The following is a 25,862-nucleotide window of genomic DNA, read 5'->3' on the forward strand; positions in this document are numbered from 1 at the left end:
ATGTGTCTACGTCTTACAGCCTCGGCTGGAGCGTGCAGAAAGCCCTCTCTTGGACCTAAACATATCTCTGTGTGTACACTCCTCATGCCTGGCAAACCTGAAGATTGTTCCCCTCTCTGGGTGGCCAGCCCTCATTACTAAGCCTGTGAGCCAGGCTACAGAAAGCACCCCAGGGAAGATAGTGAGACCATCAAGGAAGAGGTGGCCTGTGGAGAGAAGAGGTCATTTACGGAACCACACCCCTCCTCCACTTGCTTCTATCGGAACAACTGAGTCTTCTTCGCCCCACACTCACCCAACCCCAGGAAGCGGCACAAACGGGGCTGTTGTGTTATTTTTTCCTAGAGAGATAAATATCTATTCACATCAGATGGGCACCAGTGACACACCAAAGAAATAAATCCACCCAAATCTACCTTGTGGAAACAGTGCGTACACCCCAGTAACTTACTGTTACTCTTACAGTAACCCCACTTACAGGGGACCCTCAGCAAACTACTTCACTCAAGAACCCACCCCCCTTATGGATGCCAACTTGAAACTTGAGTACCTGTGCTCCCCATAACTTGCAGACGGCGCCACCAAACAGACTCCTCTCCTTCACAAATACTGTTTTTATAACCTCAGGGTATGACATTGTGAATCTCGTCAAGTGTCCTGATCCCTGTAAGTTCCCTGAGCTTCGGAAACTTATGAGTCAGCTTGCCCCTTTAGGAGGGAAGGCTTTGATTTAGAGGAAAGAGCTACACGAAAGGGAAAGATTGCCTTCCTTTGGAGACAGGACAGCAGGCCTTGGGGTGGAGTGAGGTTCCCTCTACCTTGGGACCAGTAGAGGAGCAGTGGTCGTAGATATCTGGCTGTGTCCCCGTCGTGGTTGATGCTGAACTCGACTGTGGAAAAGCCTTCCTGTTGACTGTCTGTGGTCGGTGCCCTAACTAACACTGAGGTTCTAGGGACACTTCAGAAATGTAACACCCCAGAAGCTAGACAGCTGAGGGTTGAACAACCCCCCCCCCATGGTAAGTCAGGAAGCTGACTGAAACCCATGGCTTTCCATTGGCAGCCAGCAGCCTCAGCCCCTCCAGTTGTGACAAATGCATGTACTTCTCTTAGCCCACCACAGAGCAGAGGATGTGACATCCCAAGGGCAGGCTGGTCCCAAAGCAAGGACACAAGACATGCTCACCAAACAGAGAGCTCTGAACAGCAGCAGGATGCACTAGGGAGAAAGGAGGCCATCTGACCCTTCCTGGCCAGAAGAGCGTGCTGGACAAACACCTCCCTCCAACCTCTGCTTGCATTTAATGCACAAGATCCAAAGGGTAGGAACTTCACCCTAGTCACATAGCATCTTATCACAGAGGCAAGCCAAGCCACCTTCTGTGCGACTACCTTCCTAACCAGGACCACCTTTCTCTGGGCCTGACCATTGCTACCTTTCACAGTATATTCGATAGATGCAGCTGTTTGTTTGTTTGGTTGGTTAGTTGGTTGGTTGGTTGGGTTTTTGTTCATAGCCAGTTAACTTCCTCCATCACCCCTCACCTCCAAACTTCTGCAGCCAATGCAGCATCACACATGGAAGGCTTGATGTGGAGCCATCAACGTCAACAGGTGTGTGCAGCCCATGTGTTCCCGGCTCTCGTGCTCTTCTTGACACAATGTAGGGAAGAGAAAAAGGACTGCGATTCTGCCATTGCTTTGGTCTGCTGAGGAATATAGGACCCTCTGCTGAGAGGGGTTTATACTCACCTCAGACGCTTTGTCCTCCAAGATGTCTGACCTTTCCCAACCCCTAGGCTGTTCCCTGGAGCCTAAGGTCTCCTCTCTCTTGCTCCTGGTAGAAATGTCTCCTGGGTTCCCTTTTCTCCATTACTCTTTTCCTAGAACTCTCGCCACTAGAGACCACACTGTGGCCCCATCCTGGGCCCCTGCCACCATGCCCTGCCCTCATTATGTGTACTCTATCTCCCTGTTAGCCTGTGAGAAAGTAGGAAAGCCCAGACCCTTCCAGGGGCTCCCGGGCAGGTTACTCAGGTCCTCAGCCAAATTCTATCAGCAGGAGGATCCTTGGGATTCCTGGGCTATGTGCACTACCCCCACCTTCCATGGGGAGCCTGCTTCTCTTTCTCTCTTTCTCTCTCTCTCTCTCTCTCTCTCTCTCTCTCTCTCTCTCTCTCTCTCTCTCTCTCTCTCTCTGCAACCAGCTGTGGGCCCTGTACCCATTCTGGTTGTCACTCAGCCCATTCAGATGAAACTCTGGGAAGTCCCCACATGAAACCTGGTAGACACCTGTCTTTGGCTTGTCTCACAGGAACTGTGTTTTGCTTCCATGGTGCCTGGACACATGAAAGGTAATCCTCTTGGTCCCCAGCAGTTAGCCCTGTACTCTGGATGACCTCTGTGCTTCTGGAAAACCTTCTTCCTCCCCAGGACCTGTCAGCTCCCCCCTCCACCCCCACCCCCCTGCCATGTCTCAGTCTCCCCTCAAGCTGCTGGCCAGCTATCTTCATGCCAGTTCTGATGTTGTCTGTGCCCAGCCCAGATCCCAGTCACCCCCTGTGAGAGCCAGCCATAGACTGCCACAACCTCGCAGCTCCCAGTTGGGATGGCTGAGGCCCATCATCCAGCAAGGCAAGGCTGTGGCCCGTTGACCCAGTCTGTGAGCATTGGACTGGTGCCAGGAGGACTAGAGGTCACCTTCGACCTTCCAACAGTGACATCTTGTTAGAGGAATGACTTGATGCTCCCGAGTCTACATCCTCTCTTCTGCAAATAGCCAAGTGCCTCCAGCTGTTGGGTAATTGTCGGAAAATAATTTGCCCCAAGGTCACTTGCTGCTTAAACAGCTGGCTCTGTCTTTTCCGGTTTGGCTTGGTCTGACCTGGGTCCTCCCCCAATCCTTTCACACCTGGCTGCTGTCATCTTTCACACTCAGCTGCTGAGATAATTGGGGGGGGGGGGGGGGGGGCGCTTCTCACTGCCGGTTAACTTTGGCCATGTCTTGAGTCTGCTCTTTCTTCAAGACTATTCTGAGAATAGCCTGGTATTCTGAGAATAGCCTGTCCTAGCTCTCCTGGACCAGCACCTTAGTGGTTATGTGGTGGTCTTGTGGCAAGCCTTACAAACTGAGTTTGTTTTTCTTTTTAAATTTCATATGCAGAATGGTGAGGGGAACCAAGGAGTACTTTGGTAACATAACACTCCCTTGTTTGTGGCAGAGTCCATGCAACAGAGGAAGTCTGAGATGGCAGTTTTATAAAATCTTAAAACTGATAGCAAAGATAGCAAAATAGATGCTGAAGTGTCACCCTTTACTATTTGCCCCTGCGTATCTGACCTAGAAATTACCTGGCACTTGTCTTGCCCCAGTGCCGGGTGAGTCCATCTGAAGACTGTTTCTAATTAATTAATTGCCCTAACATCCCAGGGAGATGTATTTCCACATATTTCCTGCAGAGCCTCTCATTATAAGATATACTGGTTTCATTCAGAGAGTACTGTGCGATCTCAGATTCCTTGCAGCTCTGTCATTTCAGAAAGCATCTAACTTCGCTTCAAATTAAAACTGTTACAGAACTATCAAGGGGGTGGGGAGATAGTTCCAAGAAATAAAGACCTAGCTGTGCAAGCATGAGGATCAGAGTTCAGATGCCTCAGATCCAGACAAATGCAATTCCCATGGCAATACGCCTCTCCCCACGTCACCAAGAGCAAGAGTGAGCAGAGGGACCTACTGCCTCAGAAAGCACAGATTAAATGCCTTTACCTGGGGTGTGTGAACAAACGTCTCTTCACACCCCCCCCCCAACAGGGCCCCAACAACAGACAAGAGAAACAATTCCACCCAAGCCCAGCTTGATGAAGCAATGAGTTTATTGCCATTTCTTACAGGAGTGTGGGTGACCAAAAAGTAGCTTTCTGACTGAGAAGTTCACTCAAGCACAGATGAGGCTGAATCCCTGGCGCTCTGTGCACTTCTTGCAGCCAGCTCCACCGGAGGGTTCCCCTGTCCAGCAGTTGCTTCCTGCTTATGTAACCTTGGGCAGGGGCCTATGACTCTTGTAGCATCTTTGTGTCCCGAGAGGATGCTTCCCTTTTGAAGGATGTAGTTACGAAACCCTAGGCCATCCCTTCAGCCTCCTGACCCAGGTCACACTGAGTAATTCAGATGTATCCTCCCAGACAGGCAGAGTCAAATCCCTCTAACGCTTGTGTTTCTGGGTCCCATCTCTGTCTTCTTGGCAAGTGAATAACTTTCTCCAGTCTTCTTTTGTGTATAGCAAAGTGCCTAGGGACACATATGCAAATCAAGTCTCAGCGTCAGCCTGAGAACCTGAGGGGGAGTGTGTCTCAGACTTTCCCAATTTCTGAATCATTGATGTGTCTGCTGGGTAGTTTCGTGCATTAGAAACTGTCCCATGCTTCAAGGAAGGTCAGTGGCACCCTGGTTCTGCCTTCTAGAAGCCCATAGTACCTTCTGTACTGCCTATGACAATAGAAAAAGGTCTTCAGAATTTGCCAACTGGTCCCTGGAGGCAAAGTCTTTCCAGAACGAGTGAGCCGTTGGGTAACCTGAACTGAGGTAGCAGCTGTGTTGCCTTCCGGACAGAAGATTTAACTGCTTTTCAGCACAGGGCTGACCCTGCTGCAGGTTCCTGTTGTCTCGCGCTTCTCCTGTAGCCCAGGGCTGTTTCCTGAGCATATACCCAACCCTACCAGGCACAGTGGAAGAGCCAGGGAACTCCAAGATGTGCTTCCTATCCCCAGAAGCTCATAGTTACTCACTCTGGGGAGACAGGACTAAGCTCTTCAGCAGAAGCAATGGAGACAGCCATGAGTCTTGCTATGTTGAAGGTCCCCAGAGCAAAGGAGCAGTGAACCAGCAGGGGAAGGGATCAGAAGCAACCAAGTCTAGAGAAGAGGACCAAGGGGACAAGGCAGAGCCAGCCAGGGGTCAGCCAGGGGTCAGCCAGGGGTCAGCCAGGGGTCAGGCAGGACATCTTCAGGGGGTGGCACTGTAGAGGCAGGACTGAGCTGGGAAATGAAGGGCAGACAGACACTGCCAATGGGATTGGTGAGGGAGAAAGCTTGAAGGCTGGACACGTGGGGCGGGAACTGTGCGGGAGTGCAAGGGGAGGCTCTCTGGGTCCTGCAGAAGGGCTGAGACAATTGTGCTGGAGTGTGAAAGGGCTGAGTAAAGTGGAGAAGAGACAGCAGGGTTGAGGCATCGCTAGGGCTCATGACCTCCCTGTCGCAAATGCAGCAACCTTCTAGGACAAATCAGTCCTGTGCTCAGAGCTGCAGGATCCTCTGAGCCCTTCGCCTGCCTCCTGGGAGCTGTCACAGGGAGCTATGACTCAGGGCCTCTCCTGCCCCGGTGAATCACACATCTGCAATCTTCTTGCAGTAAGAAAGGCTGCCTGAACTGTCACCTGTGACCGGCTCAGTCCCCTCAGAGCACCAGGCTCCAGCCCTGTTTCCTGGGATACCTGGTCATACTGGAGCATCATTCCTTGCTCCCCTGGGCACTTCACACAGGACCAATGTGCCTCCTCTACATGACACCTTAACATGTCATGTGACCTGTTAGATTTTTCTGAACAATCCCAGTTTCACCTGTCATGGAGTCCGGAGACGTGACATGGTTTCATGTCTCTCTCCGTCCTCTTTCCACTTGCTTTCAGGAGCTGCCATAGTAGTGATTTCCCCCAGGGGAGCAGTATGAAACAGCCACCTCCTCAGGACTGGTGTCTATGAGTGACTCACAGTTGACAGAGAAGCAGGTGGCAAGATGTGATCTCCTAACTGCCAGCAGCCTAATACTGTTGTTCAGGGACAGCCACTTCATCACCGCCTTTCCTGATAGTTTTGTAGGTCATGCTACTATTTATTTGGGAGGCCTGGGTTGACCAGTAGTCCCTGCCTATAGGTTCTGTGTAACAAGACAAAGGCTACCCTTAGTATCACATCTGGGTAAAGGGAGTGCAGGACAACTTCAAACCAACCAAAAGGACAGACCTATTAGGAGCATTGGGGTTCTGAAGGCTGTGAAGTAGTGGGACAGTCGCCTGAGTGGTGACAGTATAGCCACACTGCCTAGTGGGCCAGGCAGTTCCAGGAGTGTCCTGCACTGATCTAGACTGTTGGTCCCTGACACTGTCTGACAAGTGCTGCTTACCTCAAGCCTACACTTGGCTGTGCTCTAGGAGGAAGCATGTCAGAGCTCTGGAAAGTCAACTTCTCTAACCAGTCAGGACGGACAGGGCAGGTAATGCCAGCGTTGCCACTGGCAAGGGATTGAAAGCCCAACTCCATGGTCAGGACTTCTACAGATGCCCAGACGCTTGTATCCTGTGTACAAGGACCACAGTACCTACACAGCTGTTATGGAAGCCTACCACACTGGTCTGAGAGTGATTTTCTACTTTGCAGTGGTGCCCATTCAGCCAACCCCAATGAACACAAGAGCTTAGACTTGTCACAGATGCCAAGCTTGCCCCCAGCTCTTTTGATGTCTTCATGCCCATTCCTGAGAACAGATATAGGTATCACAGACCTCATAGATGCATCAGCTTATTCTGGGTCTCATTCAGTACTATCTACAGGTTGAAGAGTCCTGGGGCCAAGGAATGTGTCCTGGGGAGCCTATAAGCCCTCCCATACTACTGGTCCTGAGTCTCACACCTGGAGCCTGGAAAGCCCTGTCTAGACAGACAGACAGAACCCCAGACAATGCCTACAGCAGATGGGATCACAGAATATACACCTCTAGCCTGTATCCCTCACGGCACCCCAATCTGTCTTTCCCATATCCTCAGCCATGGAATGATGGGATGCATCTGGGAGGACCTAACAAAGCTTGCATGACCAGGCTGTATGTCCTTTTCTATGACAACGCAGGAGAAAACGGGAAGGGTGATCAGGAACGTACTTTGTCCTCTTTGCCTCAGGCTCCTTGAGTGACAGACAGTCTAAACCCCCATCTAGAGAGAGAAGCAACTTTTCCTGGTCACCAATGATAGCGAGCAATAGTGCTGAGAGCAGAGGACACAATATCACTGGGGGTCAAGAAATAAATCAAATAGCAGCTTTGCCCGGGTTCTTTCCTTAGGACTTGAAAGAAGTCCCATACTCTTTGTGTGTGCTTCCCAAGCCCTGTCCCTCAGGCAAAGACTACTGGCTCTGTCCTGCCCTCCTGAGAGCCCATTACAGCTGTCTCCTCCTGCCCAAATACCTTTCCCTACTTCATCTCAGATGGCACCCAGAGGTGGCCTTCCGAAATCCTGTGATCTCAATACACCTTGGTGGCTGCCCTGTTGTTGTGACCAGATGTGAGCTCTAGAGAGAGAAGAGATGTTTTTCTTACTGGTCATCCTCTTTTTACTCTCTCCACCTTCCTCTGTTTCTTGTCCCTTGGGTGTCTGTGCTCTGCTGGCACTCCCTGCCCCTGCCCAGTCCTCTCCCAGATCATATGAACCTGACCTTTTAGCTCTCATGAAGCTGATGGCAGCGCACAGCCAGGTGGGAGCCAGGAGAGAGGAGCACAGACGGGTACCTGGAGCTCAGGGCTAGCTCTGAGGAGCCTGGGAGAGGCAGGCGTGGCGAGGGCAGCCAAGAGCCCTGAGGAAAGCTATGGAGAATAGGAATCAGGGCTGGAATATATGACTCAAATCACCATCCATGGCCTTCTATTTTTGCCTTCTCCAGAGCCCTATTTCCTTGGCCCAGCCTGCCTCTCCTTTCCAGCCACCTGGGTGTCTGCATTGCCCAAACTCAAATCTTCCACACTTCCTGGGTTGTTGCTCTTCTGCTCGGAGTACGCTTCTCTCCTTGTGTCGTTTTTAGAGAGGTTTCATGGATGTCACTACTTCCACTAGGCCTGCTCCAACACCCCATCACATCAGGACCCTCCCAGGTTATCCCATAGAATACACAGCATTCTAATAACTTTGTATTGCCCAACTCCCATGAGCCAGTATTACCTTACCCACAGTGCCTAGCACCTGGCATCCAGTCAGTGTCCACTGAAGCCTGGATGGGTAGATGGATTCCTGGGGTCCCCGTTGAATAGTGAGCAGAGAGGTGAATGGGAAAATTGGTGGTGGCAGCCAGCAGGGGTGGGGTTGTCGTGTCCAGATGTAGATAAAAAAAAGAGGAAGATGGGGATGATAGGAGCCCTGTCAGGTGTCCCTGCTGCCCCCTGCTTCTTTGCAGGGGCTTTTGTTACAGGAGAGCCCCATCCTTAGGGTGACCATTCCTCTTCTTGCTCCTAGTATTTCTGCCTGTTGCTGGTCATCTTCCTTGTGGAGCTGGTGGCAGGGGTTTTGGCGCATGTGTACTACCAGAGGGTAAGTACAAGGTCCTTTTGCAGAGTTTTCTGTTGGTACCATGATGGAGTCACAGCAAGAGGTTAGGAATCATGCTGCCTAAGCAGCTGGGGCAAGTGTCCTCATAGGAGGCTCTGTTTCCTGGGCTGGTGATGCTCTGTACCCCAGTTTCCCATCCCAGATCTGGTAGATCTCCCCGTTTCTGTTAGCACTGCTGGGATTCATTAAGGAACCCGAGGGAGGCCAGTTCATCCTTCTCCCCAGATCCCTCAGGGATCCCTGGGGAAACCCATCTGCTAAGACAGCCTTGAGAAGGGATCAGAAAGGCTCAAAGGGCAGACTGAGATACTGTAAAGACTGGAGTAGGCCCCGCCTACCTGGATGGGTAAGAGTCAGAATCTCTCTCTTCCCATGCTTGTAGCTTCAGGTTCAGGATTTCAAGAACAGGATGACATAGGGACGGAATAGACAGTATGTCCTGATCAAGCAGGTCATTTCAAGCCAGTGTCCACACAGTTTCACAGGGTCACAAGTGCCCACAGGTACAGTGATGATCATCCCCTCTAGATATGTCCCCTGATGAGGTACCGAACCTCATCTTGCCATCAGAGTTTAAATCCACAGCAAGTTGACAGCAGCTCCTACGAGACAGCCTGAGCCGTGTCATCCTCGACCCCACTGTCAGCTCTGCCCTTCCTGTCAGCTCTCAACACCCTGTTTGAGTCATTCCAGTGTCCTGACACCAGCTGGTGGGGATTTGGAGACACCTGGGGGCTAGAGGAAGGTGGGGGATCTGCTGACATTCCATGCTCCCCTCCTCAGCTGAGTGATGAGCTGAAGCAGCACCTGAACAGCACCCTGACTGAGCACTACGGGCAGCCCAGGGCTGCAGAGATCACAGCCTCGGTGGACCGGCTGCAGCAAGACGTAAGCCACACAGAGAGATGCAGGCTTATACCCTGCCTCTGTCTCTCCGAGTCTATGCCATCGACCTCGGGAAAACTTAGTCACCCTCTCTAAGCTTCTGTTGACATTTCCTTAACTTAAACCATATGGTGGAGAGGTGCAGTGATGGTTGTCACCTCTAGATATGTCCCCTGACACCATAGAAAGGACTCAATGAGTCCTGGCTTCCCCAATATACCTCTTCCACTCTGGCCAAACCCCACTCCTGCTCCCTTCTAGTTTGGGTCTCCTGGGACAGAAAGCTGCTCTCAGCTCCTCCTGTCTACGGACTAATGTCATCCTTCCTCAGAAAGATGGGTACCAAGGCCCCAGTGTTCTAGACCAAGCCACTGTGGCTCAGAGCAAGAAAGAATTTTTTGGTTGTGAGCCATTGGACAGCACATGAGGGATATAGGAAAAGGCCTTGTTTCCAAGAAGATATAGCTGATGCCAGAGAAAATGACCAGGGGACATATGCATACACACAGGTACTCATGACATATGTAGTCATGCACCATGGGCTTAGCCCAGTAGCTGAAAGAGGGCAACCCACACTGTTGAACATCTATTGCGAGCAGTGTGAACCCTCTGGATCCCACATATATAGAGTTGTGTGAGGCAAAGTTTGGACAGGAGCCTTGACTAGAAGGTCTCGCTCAGGGAGCTGTGGAAAATAACAGGTGACACTGGGCAGCTTTTCCTGGGCACCTCAGATTAGAGAGTAGGGGAGGTGGGTCTGGAGATGGCCTGGAGGGAAATCAAGGCTGCCACTGACTTGTTTCCATGGCATCAGTGTGTGTAACATGGACCTCTCCCAAGCTGGGGCAGTTAGTGTCCCAGCCAGCATCCAGGTAAGAAGGAATGAGCCTGAGACTGTGGTGGATCAGAGCCAGGGCCACATTTGGGCCACATGTATATAAATGACACACATGCACACGGACCACTCCTCATACAACGAGGGTAGTGGGAGTTGTGTCTTGGTATCTGCAGGCTCTGTGCAAATACTTAAGTGTTCTCCAAGCACCCACTCTGTCCATCCTCACACAGCCCCACTGCAGAGGGTTTGGTCTCAATTTTATAAGTAATGTAGCAGCTCAGGGACACCAGGGCTCATGTGCGCGCGCGCGTGCTCACACACACAGAGACATACACACATACATACACACACACATACACAGACACACATACACACACAGACACACACAGACACCCACAGACACACATACATACACACACACACATACACAGACACACAGACACACACAGACACACATACATACACGCATACACAGATACACACATACACACACATACACACACACATACACATACATACACACACACACACACCCTACAGGGACACACTGTGTATAAGTGCCATGTGACTCTCAGTATAACCCACCGCAGTCATTGTTCTGTGTGTGCCATCACACTCTGTGTGCTGTGTGCTCTCGTGAGCTGTGGCCATGCTCTTATCCCACCAATGTATCCCACCGCTGGGTATGGTATTATGCAGTGTGCATGCGCTCTCTGCTCCAGCTGTTGTGTGGTATGGATTCTCTGATCTTGCTGTTACACTGTGCGTGCCCTCTGGGTGTTCTCTTGTGCTGTAAGCATGTTTCACATGCTCAGTTATGTGCAGGCTCTCTGTTCGCACTTACAGGTTTTGCTGGCCCCCCAAAACCAAATCATTTCCCTTCTTCCTCTGTGTTCTTCTCAAGGACAGTAAATGGTAAGCTAAGTCCTCAGTCTCGTTCCTGGCGTGAAGAAGGTAGCTAGCATTTGAGTCAAATGTCCCTGAGCCCATGAGACACCCACAAGACAGACTCAAGGCAGTTGTGTCATGCACCTGGTGCAAAATTTTAGGATCTCAGTGTCCTGACTCAGAGGGGAGAAGTGACAAACCTTAGTCCTTTGAATCATTTTGAATGTGGTAGAGTGCAGACCCGCTGGGTTATACTTGGTACTCACACCAGCCTCTGTAGTCAGAGCTGACTGGCCTGTGTCCTGCATAGTCTCTAGGACACACATCCATGTCCTTCTGGTCTTAGGACTCTGAATTTCAAACAGAAATCCTGGAACCTCAGACAAGGTTGGGTCCTTTTCCCCAACTGGATGAACATGGGGTCTCCCCTTTGTGATGTTGTGATCCTCCGGAGCCTGGCTGTACACCCTAGCACCCAACCTTATATTTGTGAAAGCCCTTATCTGTCTGACTCCTAATCTCTCAGATAATCCCTACTGTAGAATACCCAGCACAGGTAGACAACAGGTGTCCTGCGGAGAAATGCCCCAGACAGACCCTGTCCTTCTCCAAAGGGAAATCACAGAAGAGACCGGGGGGGGGGGGCAGGTTAAAACCTGACTAGCATAACCCTTGGCCCTGGATCACAGGGGCAGGAGCACCACACAGACCCTTCTCACCTGAGCCTCCTCTTCTCCTCTCAGTTCAAATGCTGTGGCAGTAACAGCTCAGCCGACTGGCAGCACAGCGCATACATCTTGTCTCAGGAAGCACTGGGTCGACAGGTGCCTGACAGCTGCTGCAAGACAGTGGTAGCCCGCTGTGGTCAGCGGGCTCACCCCTCCAACATCTACAAGGTAGAGGTGAGTGCTGAGGTCATTTGGGGTCTAAGGGGGACCCCAGAAGGGCCAGCTCAGTAGGCAGGTGTAGGAAAGCAAAACACACTCTTTGGCCTGAGATCACAGAGCCTGGGGCCCTCAAAGATCTGACAGGGTACTTCCTCCTGAAAGTCTATCCCCCCCGCCCCCCCCCCCCCCCCCCCGGCGCTCTCAAAATGGCCAGGAGAAATTGGATGGTCCCTTTAAGCACTGACATCTCTCCGCCTCAGCTACACACAGGATGACGGTCACTCATCCCTCAATCCTCCTGCCTATTGTCAGCCCAAGGTTTGAATAACCCACCTCTACCTTACAGGGAGGCTGCATGGCCAAGCTGGAGCAGTTCTTGGCTGACCACCTGCTGCTCATGGGAGCAGTGGGCATTGGGGTAGCCTGTCTTCAGGTAAGTGAAGTAGGGGATGTCTTCCCTCTAACATTTGTCTTGGGGAAAGCAGCTGATGCTTTCTTTGCACATGCGTGCTTGGCCCTGCCCTACCCTTGTTCCACCCACCCCACCCCCTTTCCCTTTGCAACCAAAGATGAACCACAGTGTTAGCCTCATTCCCCAGAGAGCCTTAAACAACTTGAATTTGTCTGGAACAGGGACCTGGGACACATCTGAGTGTGAGGTCAGGTATGTAGCATGTGCCCTGTGTGCACAGCACAGCCTGCTGGGATTGTGAACATGCATGCCAGTGTGTGTGTGTGTGTGTGTGTGTGTGTGTGTGTTTAAGTTGCCTGTGTGCACATATGTGTGCATGTACCTGCCACCATTCACCATTCCATGTGTATTCATGTATGCTTCCAGAAAGATACACCCAGTCCCCCTAAGGATGGGAAAAGCTACACTCTCCTCTCAATACCTCTCCCTACATGCCCCTCCTCTGACCTCCATCAATGAAGTGTCCTTCAGTCCCATCATTTGCTCCAATCAAGGGACCTTAGGGGAGAAGCCACACACGATGCTGAGGAGGCACAGAAAGTGGTCCTGTCCTCATGTATACTCCCGCTTCCTTCTGATAGTGAGCTGTGTAGTGGCTACCCTTCTAGAAGGACCTAGGCATCCTGCTGCCCTGCCTGCATTTCCCACCCCAGTGCTGTAAATGAGATATCCCAAGAAGGGAAGGGGCTGAACATTCAGACACCAACATCCCAATCTGTCGCTGGCTCCACAAGACCTTGAGCCACCGCTTACCTTCTTGTCCTTCAACTTCATCTGCAGATGTGGTTCATCTCCGCTTCTACACACTGCCTACATAAGAGCCAGATGTGCGGGAGAGCACAGGGCCCAAGCGGGGCACCCAGCACACACACATGCCTCTGTAGGTCGGTGCAAGCTAGCTTTATCTGATTCTCTGTGGTCTCAGAGCGATTTCAGATTCTTCCTCCTAATGGCTCCTCACACCAGACCCAGGGTGAGCACACTCCTTACTTCTCAGATCAGAAAACCGAGACTCAGAGAGAATGCACCTCCCACCTAAAGCGGCAGCCATTATGGCCCTTGGCTCTCCCAAGTGCATTACTCTACACAGAGGCCCATGGGAAGGAAATGCATGGAGTGCTAATGTCATCTAGCTGAGGAGTCTCCCAGTGTAGGGATGTCTCTGGACCAAGGCCCACTCCCTGCCCAGTGGGACTGGAGGGCCAGCTGCAGTTTCACACACTGAAAAGCAAGTTCCCAGTCTCTCAGGGGAGAGACTTCTTATTCTGTCACTGATGATCTGAGCCATGTCACCTAGGGTCAGTTATATCATCTCTGAGCCTCTGAGGTTCCTAAAATGAAGGCTCTTCCTATGATGGTTGGTCACGTGTGCAAATCACAGACCTCATTGTCAAGCAGATGCAGGTACCCCACAAAAAATGCTCATTGTTTTTATTTCTACACAGGTCTATCATCTTCCCCAAAATTCCCCAATGGCTTCCTGGTCTCCTCACCGCTAGACTAGGGAGCTCAGGCATAGCCCTTGAATTTTTACATTTCCCAGAATGGGCCTCTGCCCCTTGTAGTGAACCCAAAGAAGTCTGGGACCAGGCAGGGCTGCCCATCACTCCAGAAGCTGGAGTGATTGTCAGGTTTCCAGGGACCCATCACACTGATTTTTAAGAGCCTGCCCTAGAAAGATATTTACCAGGACTGGTTCACCTCAGTCTACTTCTTCCTGGTCTTTGTCTGCACAAATTGTAGCCAAAGGTAATGAACCCGAGGGCCAGGCACAGGACTGAAAATGCTCCAAGCCCAAAGTCAGAGCAGGTCAGTGCTGCTAGCTACTCTAATGTTCAGAGCCAGGCCACTGGGCAGGCAGCATACCTGCAGGTTGTCACACCTCCCTGTACTATGACTCTGCATCTCACTCCTTGCCCAGGTTTCCTTCTCCCTTGTGGTTCACTAGCAGAAGCTAGTAATGGCGAAGCCTCGGTTAGAGTGCCCTCTACTGGCTAGAGATGGACATTAATCTGCCCTGTCCTCTAGGCAGTCTGGAGGCTAGAAAGGGCCCAAATCAGGTCTCTAGAAGAGTAGTGTTCCTCCCAGTCATAGCTGACTCTAGGCACACCCATACACACACACACACACACACACACACACACACACACACACACACGCACACACACACACACACACACGCACACACACTCGCACATACAGCAAGGCTCAGGATATCATCCTAAGATGGTGTTCTTGTTTTTGGGAACTGGAGACGTCTTGCTTGGGAATCAGAGGGCCTGGACTGTAAATGTATCCTTATGTCTCGACGTGTGACTTCTGAGAAGCCACAATCTCTCTCAAAGCCTTTGATTTCCTTATCTGTAGGATACAGAGACTGGAGAAATTATTTTAAAGCATCAGCCAATGGGCTTTGCCACATAGGAGTCTGGTCTGCTAGCATGGAAGACAGAGCTCTTGGCATTGAAACAGGAGGCAAGCCTAGCATAAGGGCCATCACTGGCTGCTCTGATGCCCCTGAGGTACTGCCCTTAGATTTTAGTAAGGTTGCTAGCTCACTGACCTTAGTAGGCAGATGCTCTGAGAACTCTGGAAACCAGGCAAGAAGTACAGGGCTGCCCACGCTGATCTCAGCCAGGTGTCTGGTGACATGTCTGTCATGGCTTCACTGACATATTATCCAGGAAATACATGCTCTGGGGAAATGGTGACATTTACGCCACAATGTGCGCTCGCAATGAGCTCAACTTGGCCACTGGTAGGATCCCTTGGCAAACTTTGAATCCACCCAAGGCCCAGGCTATGTTCCGGTACATGTACATACAATGGCCAAGGCAGCCGCCAGACCTCAGTGTATCTTCAAAGAAATCGTCCTCAGATTTCAGGGACTCCAGAGGAGCCAAGTGGAGCCAGAGATAAGGTATGGAGGGCTTAGGAGGTCGGAGATGAAAGCCAAGTGGGGAATTCCCCTGGGAGTGTAAGCAGCAAGGTGGGAACTGAGGGAGGAATTTACAAAGAGACCCCTCAGAAGCCTCTGAATATAAATGGACCTGCTCCATGGTGGCCTTCACAGCATTGTCTCTGTGGAGCAAGCTGGAGCAAGAAACAGATGGCAGGAAGGCTAAAGGGAGGAGCCTTTCCACTCAGAGAGATTTTCCTCAGAGCACGTACTCGCTCCTCTCTTCAGCATGTCCAGGCCTGTTGTGGCCACATTGTGTGGCTCCACACACTGAGGGCCCTGTCAAACAGTCACACCTGTGCTCGCTCAGGTGGAGGGCTGCTGGGACCATCTTCCTCAGCAGACATTGAGTATGGCTGACGACTGGTCCCAGAGATGGAAAGTCACCGGCTGACGATCACACAGCCGCCTGTGGCAGAGCCAACCAGGCCCCTTGTTCCTGATGTTCTTTCTTCTCCTCCGGCTTCCTCTCTTGTAGGTGGTTTCCACTCAGGCATAATCTTAGAAAGTAATTTATAGAATATTCCAGCTGGGAAACTTTAAAAAGGTTATAGTAAGTAGCCTGGAGATCTTTTCTGGCCATCCTTCTCACACACAGAGGAGGCACCTCCCACCCAGGGGACGTGCAGAGGAGGCGCTAAGGCACACTGTACATCAGCTTTGTAGCAGGGCCATGCTCTGCTCATGGAGGTGGGGGCTTTCATAACCACAGGAGAAGCAGGGAGACAGGAACACAGGACACTGTCTTATAATCAGGCAGCATCAGCCTGTGCACTGGATTCACAGGAAAAATGGGCCATTGCTGAGCCCAGGGAGAATTCCTGGAGGAGGTGATGGATACTAAATTCTGAGGGGGGTCTGACAAGAAGCAGCAGAAAGTGGCTACAGAGTGAATGAGGAGACAGTGGCTGTCATACAGCCAGTCATGTGAGTCCTGGAGGGCCTGCTGGCCTTTCTCAGATGTGACAAGGGCTGGGTTCTGGCTTTGGAAGAATCTTGCTTTCCAGGACAGGCTTGGAGAGGGATGCAATTACCCCCGAGGTCACACAACCTATATGTACCCAGCTGAAATAGAACCAACCTTAACAGCCCCTAGGTAGGATACTAATGTGTTTTAGAGCCTATAAAACAGACAGCTGAGGCTGGATCTCTAGGTCATTGGAGTATACAGAAAGGCCATATAGGCCAAGCCAGGCCTTCCTTTCATGCTGTCCAAAGATCACAAGCTGCTTGCTGAGAAGCCCATAAGAAACCATGAGCACCACAGCCCTCTGTTAAAAAAAAAAAAAAAAAAAAAGTCCCATGTGTCCAAGGTCTGTACCAAGTAGTACCCCAAGGGAGCTCTGTGTTCTGTGCAAGTTGAACTGGTGACAGGAGCCAAACCCAAGAGATGGGTTACCTTTGTCTATATTGCACTCCCTCTGGGAACTTCTCTGTGTTGTCTCATGTCACTGTGCTTGCTGCATAGATCATCCATGCTGGCTTCTGTGTCCCCCTGCCAAAAGGAGACACTGGTACTTCCTTAGGACTGGTGATTTCTTAGGACATCCTTTACCATCCGTGCACTTAAGGATAGGTGTGTGTGTGTGTGTGTGTGTGTGTGTGTGTGTGTGTGTGTGTTTCACATGTGTACACTGATGAGGGCATGCTTCATCTCGTCACATCATGCAGGTGTGAGGAACGTGTGCATGTATGCATGCATGTGTGCACCTGTGCACACATTGCCAAGTCTGCACACCAGCCTTCCACCCAGTTCAGGATGATGTAGGCATCCTGTGTGATATGTGTGCATGTGTGCATGGTCATGTTTTGATGAGAGTGCCTACCCCCATGCACTTGCTCTGCCTGTTCAAGACATCCGTCTCAGATAAATCATGCATGTCAGGGAGTTTGGCTCCTGCAAAACCATCTAGAGGCAATTGCATGCTGGGGAGAGGTGGGTCTAGCCCACAACACATATAGGCCTGCCCTATATGTGTACATCAGAAAGACCCAGATAACCCACGGGGAAAGCATCCAACTTGAGATGGAGACAGGAGCATGACGCAGTCCCTGGGTACATGTCTGAGGACGTATGGCTGTGACAAAGCCTGCTTAAAGCCAGTGGAGGAGAGATAACCTCTTAAGCCGCCTTTGGGCTTCTGATCCTGAGTCCTGAGGTGGATTAGCAGAGCTCTTAGCTCAGAGGCTAAAGCCGAGAGCAGCATTTGTGGCCTTGGTTGCTCAGCCTCTTGGGCCTAGGGCAGGGGAGTGGGAGGAAGATGAAGAGACACACCTGTCCTGGATGGCCTAAAGCTAACCTGACAAGGACAGGCAGCCGCCCAGGCTACACTCCTCTTGGTGGATCTATTCCTACTTGGGCTGGAGCTGCACTGGCACCCAGGCCTGTACACCCAAGGTCAGATCTCTAGAATAAGACAGGGAAAGACAGGGTAGTCCCTTACACAGAGACACTCACCTTCATCCCTGTCCCATGTGACAGTGTGGGACAGTTTGACACAGAGTAAAGAGTGGGCAACTATATCGTCACCACCAGGATCAGGACGACAGCCATGGGGTACCTTGGTCTGACACATTCTTGTCTCTTAGTTCTCAAGGTACCCCTGGGTGGGAAGGAAGGAGAGGGGGAAAACACAGTTCAGGGGTGGGAGAGCAAAGAGCATGGGGTGTAGAATACAGATCCTCTGTCATTTGGGAATGGAAACTGTTAGGAAACCGGGCAGGTGGCACCCTCTGTATCCTTGTCCAATCAGTGGGTCCAGTAGGGGTACTGACAGGCAGGATGCCAGAGTCTCCATGCTGAGCTCACAGTTTTTCACTGAATTGTGATGGGCTTTAGTTTAGCCCTGGAGCCCTAGGGCAGCAGGAAGCCATTTTAGAGATTAGATGCTTCCGACAGCTCTGGGATGTGAGTGGCGATGTCTCTCAGAAGAGACAGATAAGCGGAGCTGCCTATAGAGAACCTCAGGCCCACAGGCCAGTAGCACAAACCGGGCGGGTCCTGGAGGGCATAGCAGCCACTGGACCCCAGCCCAGCCCCACAGGATTAATGTGTGCTATGTAACCATACTCCATGATTTGAGCCTATTCTAGCACAAAAGTTATCCTCTGGGGAGCACTTCTCAGAGCTTGCTCCCCCACCCCCACCTCACATCAACCCCTCCTGGGATCCTGGGAGAAACGCAGGCCCTTCCTCTCCAGCCCTCTCCAGTGTGAATCAGAAGCCCATGGGGTTCTCATGGCTCTCTGTGCTCTCTCCACCCGGCAGATCTGTGGGATGGTCCTCACCTGCTGCTTGCACCGAAGGCTCCAGCAACACTTTTATTAGAGGATCCCCCTGTAGCCTGCTGACCGGCCCAGACAAGGGCTCACATTGCCACATCCTGAACCAGGCCTGCAAAGTCAACGCCGGGGCCATGGACTCCCTCTACCCTATACAGAGGCCACCAAATGCCTGTGATTTTGCCTCCTGTGCATCCCAGCTGGGCAGGGTCCTCAGCTCATTCCTCCATTTGTAGCACTCAGCCACTGCCAGAAACAGAATCCGTGGGAAGGGATGGTCCTGGCAAGAGGCAGCCAGAGCCCTTTGCCAGGCACTGGGACACTGAGAACTACAGGGGGGTCAGAGCTCATCTCCCTCTGATCTATCTCAGTGTCTGAGTCTGAAAAAAGAAGGCTGTCAGATGGGTCCCTCTGAGAGTCCTGTAGGGCTTGGCGTGTGATCCCCGCTGTCATGAGGCCCCAGCCTATAGGGCTTGGCGTGTGACTCCCGCTGTCATGGGGCCCCAAGCTGGCTCTCCTCAGAGAAAAACACCACTTGGGGCACACCAGGTTAGCTCACCGTTTCCCGAAACCTAGCTGGTTTTTCAATCTCCCCCACAGAATAGCTGGCCATGTCCTTCCTATAATGCACGGGGACGGGAGTGATCTAAGGTGGGGCAGCTTAAGGCAAGCTGTTGAAGCTACCAGGACAGGGCACTAAGGAGGCAGGTTGGTTACAACAGCTGGGAGAGTCACATGATGGTCACAAGCCCCTGTCTCTTGACTCCTGTTCCTTGACTCTTGGTCCTGTTCCTTGACTCCCAAAATGCCAGGTTTAAAATGTTAGTGAATGTAAAACTCTTCCCCTCCCCCTCCCCGAGGGTGGGGTACACCACAGTCTCAGCTGCCGAGGAGAGGAAGCTGTGGGGAAGGAGGAACTCTGCCTGCACCCCATTTCCTGGTGCCCTTGGGACCCCACTGTTTCTCTTCCATGGGTTCTCCATTTCCTTCTCCGCTGTCCTGGAGTAGGCGCCATCCTCTCCTTTGCTCCTCTCTTTAGTCACGGAATGACACAGAGGATATTCAGGGAGAACTCATGCGTTAAAAAAACACAGAAAGAAAATTCTAGAAAAATTAAAGGTTGGTAGTAGGTCTCAGCTCATAGACACCATGGGGACCCCCCTCTGATTATTATTACTGTAGGCAGCTTTGCACGGCAGGACTCCACTCCCAGCTTTAGCCATGCCCCCACCCAACCTGGGTCCTGCTCATCTCTCTACAACAAACGTCAGTTCCCACATGAACCGGCAGTGTCTTGTTGACAACAGCACTCAACTCGTCTTCTACCTGTCCCCAGTCTCACTGTGGTGACCCCAGATCCTGCTGAGCGGGGTGAGTTGTTGGAGAGAGGTGAGCTCCCACTCATACGTGGGTGGATTAAGGGCCACTGGTGGCTGTCACCAGCATAAGTGGAATTCCACTCTCAGAGCAGGAAGTAGCTGTGTAGACAGAGGGAACATCAGGCTCTCGGATCAGACAGCCTCTTCCACTCTGGCATTCCCTGGGGGCTACTTGGAGCCTGGACTGACTTATGTCATACACCTGAAGGACCAACAGTAAGAAGAAGACACTCCCAACAATCCCAGACTACACTACAGCTGAGAGAAAACCTTAGCTGCCCTTCATTTACTCAGAACTCACGCAGATACTCCAAGACGGGCTGTGATGCCCAAGCTTATAGATGGAGAATTGAGAAAAGTTGTGGGGTCCAGACCATGTTCTTCCCAAAAAGGCACCGAGGGAGGTGATAGTTTGCAAAGGGATACTATGGCCTCTGGTATCTGCTTTGGTGGGCTTCCTCAGAGAGATGAAGTCAGAGGCGACAAGCAGGCACCATTTATACAGACTTACTGCACAGGTAGTCCAGGAGAACACGAGGCATCGGCTCCAGAGTGACAGGACAGCCCTAAGTGTGACTTCCTTGATCGTACGTACATCAGCCTTGGTGACAAGATGGGTTTAGAGGACATGAAACACATAGAAGGTCAGGGTCGGTCCAGCAGCTGCAGAGGCTGGAGCCAAGCCTGTAGTGAGGTGTGCCCATCAGATTGATGTTAGAATATGTCTTCCTGTTTCCCCTCAGGGACAGGACCCTGTTCAAAGGTTATCAGTCTGAGTTTCTTAGAGAGAGGAAAGGACACACCTGTAGACTGTCACCCTCAGTCCTGGGTCAGCACAAAACATACTTAGGCCCCATGCCAGGCCCCGAACTTGGTGTTGCTGAAGCCAGTAGACCCTCACCCTGAGCACATGAGTCACCATTCCCTAAGCTCAAAGTGGCTACCTCAGAAACACAGCCTGTCCCCAAATCCCCCAGGTGACCAGTATTGGGGAACAAGGATGGACCTTAGTCTATGACAAGGAAGTGAGGTGTCTACATGCATTTGTTGCTTTCCCTTCAGAACAGTGGACTCTACCTCCCATAGCACCACTGGCTTGGCTTTGGGATGTTCATTGAGGATCTGTGTATATTCTTCACTGTGGTGTCCATAGTGACACCAATGGGATGTGCTATAGTTGCCATTCTGCTGCTGAAGAAACTAAGGCTTGGTCAAGCTGGACACCAGTGGTGTTTGCTATTGTCATGGCCCCAGCCAGCTGGACCCAGAGAAATCTGGATTGGATGCCCCCCTGCCCCAGTACCAGCTGTCAGGGAAGTATTCAGGAGCAGAGTGTCCTACGTGCTGTGGCCAAGTAGTGGCAGCCTTACCACCTCCCAGGTCGGATGGGATCATCCAGCGTGTCCAATCCCAGCAACCTTCTGCATTCACAGTTGAAGCAGACACCTGTCTTATTTCAGAATGACAACGAGGTCCTACGGGGAAGCTAAGAAGGCCAGAGAGCTTATAGGAATGGCCTGGAGCACACTCAGGGAGTTCTTCGTAACCATTATAGTGAGAGCAGGGACTGTCTTTAGTGATCAGTCTCCATAAAGATGGGAGTCACACCATGTGAAGATCACTGGCTGGGACATGAGATGCCTCTTCCTGCCCCACAAAGGAGACCAAGAGAGAAGCCCAGACTGTCTCCACTCAGTGCCACCCCAGGCATAGAGGTAGCTTGGATGCTGGTGCTGAGTCTCCCCCTCAGGCCAGGCTCTCTTCTGCCTTCTTCCCCCAGCTCCCAAGTCCCTATTTTGATCATGTGTTATTTCTGAGCTCTGGAGTGAACACAGGGTGACTTTTGTCCTGAGTGCCTTCACCCTTCACATGGCCATCAGGGTTCAGGTCCTAAAGGTGCTGGGTGTGGGGGGGCACGTACAGAAGATCAGTGTGATGAACTACTTTGAGCTCAGAATCTGCTCCTCTAGACAGTGTCCAAGGTTTTGAAGTCAAGGGGATGGACAGATCAGTTAGAACCCAGCCAGCTTTGAAAATGGCCCCCTGCCCATTGTCTCCACTGGGCTAGAGACAAAGAGGCAAGAGAAGAAAGGGCTGCCGAAGCTCTTCAGGAGAAAAGCAGACGGCTCTGTGGCTGCCAAATGGCTCTTATGCCCTCCGTGCCAGTGCAGCGTGTCTTACACTTGCCCCCTCAGCTTCACCAGAGGAGCCTTCAGAACAGGACACTGCCTCCCCAGAATTGCTCCAAGGAAGCCAGAGCTAACAGATGGCATTTCTGTGAAGTTCCCAGTGAGGCCACTGATGGGCAACCACACCGAGCCACAGGATGGACCACATGAGGACACTGCCCCCTTCCTTCAGATGTCAGAGCCCCCAAGTGCCAAAAGCCATGCAGGCCATCTGGCCCGAGTCACACATGGAGCAGCTTGAGACTGTTCCCACTGGGTCCACAGAGAGGGTGGGCTGAAGCCAGCCACCGAGTCGTTTACGACTAGCATGTACACGCCTTTCAGCAGTGCACACTTGACACACGCGCCCTGCTGAGTCTATGACTTTGGTCAGTAGGTCAGACGAAAGGGGATCTCTTACACTTCCGATCCCACCCTTTTCTATATGACTTGGGGTGGCTCTGCTGCCTGCTAGTCACTCTAGCATTTATTCATTTAAATGACTCCAGATGAACATCAAACTTCCCTCATCCTTCTCCTCCTGCTTACAGACCTGTGAAACCTGCTCGTTCCCCATACCAGTACTGACAGAAATTCCAGTGAGCTCATTGTTAGGAAGCCAGATGGGTTCTGGGGTCCAGCTGGCCCATGGATGTGAATTATCAGATGTTCCACAAAGATAGAAGTTGCCTTAACCTACCGCTTACAGTGACACTCCAGATGTGGGAGTTGCCTCTCCACTGATCAGTGTATGCTCCATGTCTTGTCTAGTAGACTCGATAATAAAGGACTTTTACCACAGAGTGCCTTCTGCTGATCTGGTGTTGTAAGGAGACCCCGGGTTCTCTATTCACAGAATGCATTGCGCCCCTGCTGAAGCTGCTGTGTTGGTCATGGCTTCCCTACAGCACCTGCCGACTACACCATCAGCAGCTGGATGCCGCTCATTCAGTTTCTCACCGTTTACTTGTATGGAATGATCTCTTCTGCTTGTGAGTGTCATCAATCCCACATTTCAGGCTGCTAACAAGGGCAGAGCTGAAGCAAGTGTGTTCTGCTTCCAGCTTCCGGTCTTCCATCAGGGAGCACGTTCACACTTTCCTGCGAGGCATACCTGCTGCCTTTGTGACATGAGCAGGCACTGAATCTGCCTCCTCCTATGGCAGTACTTTAGAAGCTGAGACAGGAGGATTGCTAAATGTTTGAGGGCAGACTGGGTTACTCAGTGAGTTCCAAGCCACCCTGAGCTAGTGTAGCAGTCTGCTAAAAGAAAGAAGGAAGGAAGGAAGGGAGGGAGGGAGGGAGGGAGGGAGGGAGGGAGAGAGAGAGAGAGAGAGAGAGAGAGAGAGAGAGAGAGAGAAAGGAAGAAGAAAGGTGGGAAGGAAGGAAGAAGAAAGGTGGGAAGGAAGGAAGGGAAAGGAAATTCAGGATGCATGCGATGCCTCCACAGGTAAAAGCTCTTGTTGCACACAAACCTGACAGCCTGTTGGATCCCCAGAACCCACAGTAAAAGGAGAGAACCTAGTCTCTAAGGCTGCCTTCTGATTTCCACATACACGCTATGGATCATGGGTACCCGCTAGCACCTCTCTCTCTCTCTCTCTCTCTCTCTCTCTCTCTCTCTCTCTCTCTCTCTCTCTCTCTCAATACACACACACAGCGGGCAGGGGAAGTCAGAGAGTGGGGGGAATGAAACAAGCCAGATGTGGTGGGTGGCGCACACCTTTAAACCTCGCACTTAGGAGGTAGAGACAGATGGATCTCTGAGTTTGGGTCCAGCCTGATCTACATAGTGAGTTCCAGGCAAGCAATAGTAAGACCATGTCTCCAAAAATAAAAGTAATACAATTTTTAGATTTTAATAAAAGCAGAAAAGGAGCTGGCGAGAGACGTCTCAGTGCATAAAGGCACGTGCTGACAAGCCCAGTGACCTGACTTCAGTCCCTGGAACTCATGGTCGAAGGTGAGAACTGACCCCTAAAAGCTGTCTTCTGCCCTCCACAAGCAAGCCACAGCTTGTGTGTCCCCTCTCACAAGTGTAGTCATTTAAAAACATAAACACAAAAGAAGGCCAGATTTGAATGCATGCCCATGCACCAAGAGGTATTTTGTCTTTTCTGACAAAAAAAAATACCACTTCCTAAATTTGCTATTCTCTCTGGAAGTTGCCGAGATCTAGGGGGCAGGAAGTGGGTAAGCAGGGTTTGTAGAACCCTAAGACATAGGGACTCCTGAAGGAATGAGGCCTGACAGTCGCCGGGAAGACTCGCTGTGAGCACTCTAGGAGGCCTGGCCACTTGCCATGTGAACAGATAGTACTGGGCCACCTGAGGAAATCTGTACTCATGCATGGATATCTAGCTATCAGGGCCTGGCCAATCACAGCTGAGCCCCTTGGTATTGAGAAAGAATTAGGGGATTGGCCCTGGTCTAAGAAACTTTTATTGTCTTCTCTCCCATTGGAGTGAGCTCTCTGCTCACCCTTCAGTATTACTATGAGTGTGCACACGGGCACATAAGTGCACAGATACACCCAAGGAAAGTAAGTGGCGTTGCACACTCTTCCCCACTGCAGACGAGCAGCACCAAAGATGTTCACAACTGCTGTCACTAATGGTGGCTCACAACTGCTGTCACTGACAATGTTCACAACTGCTGTCTAAATGGCCTTTGCAGCTGACAAGGAGGGAGGGCAGGCAGCATGAGCAATGACAAGGTCTGCCTGGGGGCTTCAGGCTGGCTTGTCATGTGCCACTACTTCTCAGCAAATGCCAGTATCTTATAGCATCCCTGGGTTGTGGACACTGCCACTCCACAGTGGCTCAGAGGCTGTCCCAGGGAAGGTGCACATGGAGCCTGAAGCTCTTTTCTGCCGAGTTATAAACACACAGGGATCACTTGCTACATTTTCCTGTTTCTACCTCTGGTTGGAACCGTAATGAGTCCAGCGGGAAGGAGACAACAGCTGTGGGCCCAGGCAGAGCCTTTGCATCAGGCATTTGCATCCAGCTTGCAATCCATCCTGTCCATTATCCAGGGGCAAATGCCATCACTGAGGTAAGAATCTCACAAAGCTAGTGCATTGCTTTTCTCATCGCTGTGACAAAATGCCTGACAGAAATAACCTCAGAGAGGAAAGGGTTGTTAGGGCTCATGGATTCTGAGGGATTTCAGCCCATCACATCCGGGAGACACATCAGTCTGTGGCACCGGTGGTGGTGGTGGTGGTGGTAGCTTGTTCACATGGTGACTGAACCGGAAGCAGAGACTGACACAGGCGGGGTACGAGGGAGAGGATTAAGTGTGGTCTTCAATGACTTCCTTCCTGTAGATGGACTCCACTTCTTGAAGGCTCCAGTTGCTCAACACAAGACCCAGTCAGGAACTTCCTCAACCAAGTACAGAGAGGGACCAGCCCATGTCCTGAGCCTCCCCAGAGGCATCTCAGTTCTCTGTTGGCCCCTGGGCTTACAAAGGGGCATTTCTCATGGGAGAATCTTCAGGCAAGAGAGCCGGCCCTGCAGGCAGCCCTGCAGAGTATTGCTACTCCTTTTCTTGGCTTAAGGAGACAACGGGCCATCTCAGGACAGTCAGACTCAGCAAATCCAGAGAGCCTCCCAATCTTGCTGAATGCTTGAAGGGATGGGAGCAGTGTCAATATTTTTGTGTCTGAATGACATTTATTTAATCTGACTTCTGTAGATTATTGAGTGGTGGTGCTGAGCCAGCTGGAGC

At 51.5% G+C, this 25,862-nt stretch overlaps 1 protein-coding gene across 2 annotated transcripts in view; it reads left to right on the plus strand.

Annotated features, from left to right (window-relative positions):
* The window catches only part of Tspan11 (tetraspanin 11), a 70,563-nt gene extending 47,635 nt beyond the window's left edge, over nt 1–22,928 (plus strand). For both annotated transcript variants that reach the window (XM_034512463.2, XM_034512464.2), the window contains exons 4-8: nt 8,277–8,351; nt 9,153–9,257; nt 11,724–11,882; nt 12,214–12,300; nt 18,567–22,928. In XM_034512463.2, coding sequence (XP_034368354.1) covers nt 8,277–8,351; nt 9,153–9,257; nt 11,724–11,882; nt 12,214–12,300; nt 18,567–18,626 — 486 coding nt within the window. In that variant the 3' untranslated portion in view covers nt 18,627–22,928. The remainder of the gene's footprint in view (nt 1–8,276; nt 8,352–9,152; nt 9,258–11,723; nt 11,883–12,213; nt 12,301–18,566) is intronic.
* Nucleotides 22,929–25,862: the final 2,934 nt, after the last annotated feature.

The sequence above is a fragment of the Arvicanthis niloticus genome, chromosome 9 (genome assembly GCF_011762505.2).
Source record: "Arvicanthis niloticus isolate mArvNil1 chromosome 9, mArvNil1.pat.X, whole genome shotgun sequence".
In the NCBI taxonomy this organism is placed as follows: Eukaryota; Metazoa; Chordata; class Mammalia; order Rodentia; family Muridae; genus Arvicanthis; species Arvicanthis niloticus.